The sequence below is a fragment of the Chiloscyllium plagiosum genome, chromosome 9 (assembly GCF_004010195.1).
Source record: "Chiloscyllium plagiosum isolate BGI_BamShark_2017 chromosome 9, ASM401019v2, whole genome shotgun sequence".
In the NCBI taxonomy this organism is placed as follows: domain Eukaryota; kingdom Metazoa; phylum Chordata; class Chondrichthyes; order Orectolobiformes; family Hemiscylliidae; genus Chiloscyllium; species Chiloscyllium plagiosum.
In genome coordinates, this window is record NC_057718.1 from 40,358,712 (window position 1) to 40,363,609 (window position 4,898).

General features: G+C 36.6%; 1 protein-coding gene across 2 annotated transcripts in view; it reads left to right on the forward strand.

The window, feature by feature from the left end:
* Positions 1 to 4,681, forward strand: part of eprs1 (glutamyl-prolyl-tRNA synthetase 1) — a 97,549-nt gene extending 92,868 nt beyond the window's left edge. For both annotated transcript variants that reach the window (XM_043695780.1, XM_043695781.1), the window contains 4 exons: positions 1,529 to 1,689; positions 3,080 to 3,158; positions 3,611 to 3,675; positions 4,321 to 4,681. In XM_043695780.1, the coding sequence (XP_043551715.1) occupies positions 1,529 to 1,689; positions 3,080 to 3,158; positions 3,611 to 3,675; positions 4,321 to 4,471 (456 nt within the window). In that variant the 3' untranslated portion in view covers positions 4,472 to 4,681. The remainder of the gene's footprint in view (positions 1 to 1,528; positions 1,690 to 3,079; positions 3,159 to 3,610; positions 3,676 to 4,320) is intronic.
* The last annotated feature ends 217 nt before the right edge of the window (positions 4,682 to 4,898 follow it).

Sequence of the window (4,898 nt, forward strand, 5' to 3'; positions counted from 1 at the left end):
TGTATAAGTCCTACTAAGATTTGCTTTCCCAAAATGCAGCACCTCGCATTAATCTGAATTAAACTACATCTGCCACTTCTCAGCCCATTGGCCCATCTGGTCCAGATCCTGTTGTAATCTGAGGTAACCTCCTTCACTGTCCACTACACCTCCTTTTTTGGTGTCAACTGCAAACTTACTAACTATACCTCTTATGATCGCATCCAAATCATCTATGTAAATGACTAAAAGTAGAGGACCCAGCACCGATCCTTGTGGCACTCCACTTGTCACAGGCCTCCAGTCTGAAAAACAACCCTCCACCATTGCCCTCTGTCTTCTACCTTTTAGGTGCAAGAGATGTGTTTCTTTTTTATAAAGAGAAGTTGGGCATTTATTCAGTTTCTAGGAACAGAATTATTTCCATATCCTCTGCAGCAGAGTTTGGAAATTTTGAAACTGGTCTCTCTGATGATAGGAGAAAGTGAGGACTGCAGATGCTGGAGATCAGAGCTTAAAAATGTGTTGCTGGAATTTATGATGTTAGCTTGGTTTTCCATACCTGTATTTTATAGAGCCTCTTTTTACTTGTAATTGGAAGAAATTGAATCACACAAATAGTTCTTGTAGTCATTTTGGACTCCATGTTAACTATTTTTCCTGTATCCACAGATGTCGCCAGACTTGCTGAGTTTATCCAGTACTTTGTTTTTATTCCAGATCTCCAGCATCAACAGTATTTTTGCATTTGCCTACTTGTTGCTTGATAGTGTAAAACTTGAGTATTGCCGAATGTAAGCATTTTATCTTGTACTTATCAGGACAGATGCAAGGATGTCAAATTTCAAAAAGAGATACAATTTATGATGTATTGGAATATACAGGAATCTGCATTGTACGCCAAAGCAATTTGCCTAGGTATTGCATCTTTTTTTAATTAAACAAAAGTATGAGGGACAATGGCATTCTATTGCCTCAGCTAGTCAGACCAGACTTGCCAACCAAGTAGTATACTCCATGTGGTATAATTTGTTGCTTCCTTTGAAATTTGGCATTCTTGTGTTTGTCCTGACAAACTGAATTGAGTTATTTAATATGATTACATGTCCTCTACTTCATACTGCATATGAACCTCTAAAGTAGATTTAATTCTGAACTGCTTTAACTCTTCTGTTTTGTAAGTTTAAATTATTTTTAAAAATTTGCTCCATTAATATAGCCATCAATTCATCTGGCTTAATATTACTCTGATATTCTTCTTTAAGGACAGTCTGCCAGAATTAGAATTTTATCACCCAACACAGTAAATATAATGATATTTATAGCTAAGAGAACATTTCTTTGAGTGTTGATTTAACAGATTCTACTCTGACGTTTTATGAATATCCTTCAGTTATCACTCTCTGAACCTTCCAACTTTATTAAAAATTTGTTAACAGCTATTGCAGCATTTGATCCAACTTTAATGTAGTGTCTCACAATTAGGATTATTCTTGTTTATTTTTGATTAATTGGAACTAAGATTTTTTAAAATTTATTCCAATCTTAGGGTGTACCAATCAGGCTAGAAGTTGGACCACGGGACTTGAAAAATAATCAGTTTGTGGCTGTCAGACGAGATACTGTCAGCAAATTTACAATACCAGAGGCTGATGCTGAGACGAAGTTGAAGAATTTATTGGAGGAAATCCAAAACAATCTTTATAACCGGTATTATATATTCTCAGAACATATTCCACTTTAAGGATTCACAGTCAATGTCTGTTTGAACAATTCTATGTACAGTTAGTCATTGGTTCGTATTGAACTTGAGTATCACTGAATAAAGATATAGACTTTGTCTTGCATTCAGCAGGATGTGTTCAAGAAAGGCGATGTAAAAAAAATACAATATTTTATACCGTATGAGAAGAGAATGCTGATAGTTGACAAGTGGACTCTGATTGCTAATGTGTTACCTCGGAAAATGCATTGTGTGCCACCTTCAGAATACTTCTATAAGCATGAGTGTGTTTCAGATTTGCACCACTTTCTTTGGAGGCTCCCACCTGAGAAATTGGTAGAACCCCTCTGGAGAGGAGCTTCTTTTGGACATGGTCCTTTGACAAAAGGCGATCATAGTATTTAATCAATTCTCCGCTCTGTAAAGGAATCCATGACTTAGCAAAATTTAAGCGTCAACCTTCCAAACCCCCAAGGGTTTATTTTCAGTACAGGAATAAGCCATGCAGCATGTAAAACTGCACTAATCTGAGCATTCATCTTTTTAATTCCAGTTCCCAGTCTGCATCTTAGCATCGTCTTCATGGCTCACTTTCCTACAAAGCTTTGTGTCTTCTGCAAACTTGGAGATATTTCATTTAATTTGTTTATCTAAATTAATTTATGTTGTGAATAGTTGGTATCCTCGTTTCGATTCCAGCAATATCTGGTGATATTTTGTCATTGATTGCACTACTTTGCACTAAGAACAGCAAATGCACAACACAAAGAATAGGAGTAGGCAAACACAATATTGCCATTCAAACCTACTCTGCCATTGATTCAATCATGTCTGAAATTAGAATTCAAAATTATATTCCTGCTGCTGCTAATATCCATTTTATTCCCTCAGAGATCAATAATCTCTCGGTTCTGGCTGCCAACATATTCAATGATGGAGCATTCACGACCCTTTTGGGGTCCAGAATTGCAAAGATTAACAGCTTTGTGCATGAAATAATTAACTTGTATCATACCTAAATGTTGAACCACTTTGTCTGAAACCATGCCGTATGCTTTTTTTTGTTTCCACTAGTAGGGAATTCCCCCTGTCAGCGTTTACCATGTTAGTCTGTTCATATTTGCATTGTTTCAATGAGATCACCTGTAGTCTTCTGAACTCTTGAAAATATAGGCCCAATTTCCGCAGCCTCTCCTCATCCAACTCTCTCTTTGCAGGAAGTCTGAAGTGCAAGACCCTTCCCTAAAACACTGCACTAGACTAACCAACTACGGAATCAGTCCAATAGGGAGAGTAATCTTTGTATAATCTATATGTTCTGCAGTAGACATCATACTATTTTCTAATCATTTATTATTTTTCTTCCTCTGTAATAAGAGCTGCTCAGGATCTAAAGGAGCATATGGTTTTGGCTGACACAATGGAACAATTTCAGCAAGAGTTGGATTCAGGCAAGGTATGATCTCAGTTAGTTGTCTTCTACTGTTGTTACTTTTAAGCCATTCATGTCCAATACGTGGCACACTTGGATAGCACCTATGGACTTAGATGTGAATATAGATAAAATTAATGGTATGGTATTCTCTCTGTCTGGACATTCCCTCAGATACAAGGGCTTTGCATTATATGTTAATGGAGTTTCAGTGCAGTCTTCAGACATGTTAAACAAAGTTCCTACCAATTAGCTTTAAATATATGCATGGTATGGGAAATGGTTGGAGTAGTTGGTGGGGAGGGGAGAAGAGAGAAGTCCACGTGTCATAGTGATTAGGAGCATTATGTGCAGGGCAAATCTTGTGCTGTGCTGGTAAGCGGCACATGATTCTGTCCTTCAGCACTGCATTTCTCAGAAATATAACTACCGATTCTAGCTTTTACAATTTTATATTGCTGTCTCACTTATTTCAGATTGTGCAGATTCCTTTTTGTGGTAAGATAGAATGTGAAGATTGGATTAAGAAAACAACAACAAGGTAATAATGCCAGCATTATAACCTTAATTCTGTATTCATTGCTGCTCTCCCATGTATTTGAATCATGTCTGAGCAGTGCAGAGGAAAAATCACCTTGAATTAATTTTTGAGCATGTCTTTTAAATCACAGGCTTGTGTTTTAGCTTCAATTTAACTATTAGCTGAAATGTAAGGTAACTTGAGTAGAATGCTGTTCAAACAATATTCAAAACATTTACATGTTATTGCACTGTCTGCCCTCTTTGGTTGAGTAACAGATTTCAATATTTGAAAAGAGCATGTGATTTCTCCCAGTGACCTCATCAGTATGATTAACCATTATGACCGTAAAACAGACTATCTGATCGTTATTGCATTGCTGTTTGTGAACATTGCTGTGTTCGAATTGCTTGCCTTATTTCTCTGTCTTAAGTTAGTAAATACACTTCAGCAATGACTTCATTGGCTGCAGAGTACTTTAGAACATCCTCAGGAGATGCTGTCTAAATTCCTTCTCTTTTTGGTTTAGCTTTTTGAATCTGTAAGGTCCATTTATGCAATTTTTGTACAAATATTTAGTCATCTATTTAGAATAATGAAGGTGTGGCATGGGGCTGATGGTTTGATGTAGTGTTTTATTTGTTTTTGTATTTTCTTGTGCTGCAGGGATCAGGATACTGAGCCTGGTGCGCCATCTATGGGAGCTAAGAGTCTCTGCATTCCTTTCAAACCTCTTCGTGAATTACAACCTGGAGCCATATGCATCAGTGGCAAGGAACCTGCCCAATACTATGTACTTTTTGGCCGCAGCTACTAATTAGGAAACAAAGTGTGAAACAATCATGTCTTTGACTTCAAATGTTTTTATAAGATGAAAAATTATAGTTACTTTCACCTTTTTTGTGTATTTTTATCCAGTAATGAAAATAAACTGTATCGTCAACTAAAACAAAACTCCTAGAGCTATGGCTATTACAAATAAAGGTTCCAGCTATCCTACTCAATAGAAATAAACCTTTAATGAATATTTTCTGTGTTTTGTTTACCCAGTGTAATGACTAATTCTAATATTACCTCTACCAACCCACTTCCCTATGAATTGAAATAATAACAGTGAAGACTGGAAAAACTCAGCAGGTTCTGAAGGACAGCTATACTGACTCAAAACATTAACTGTTCTATCAGACACTGCCAGACCTGTTAAGTTTCTCCAGCTTATTGTTTCAATTTCCAATGTCAGCAGT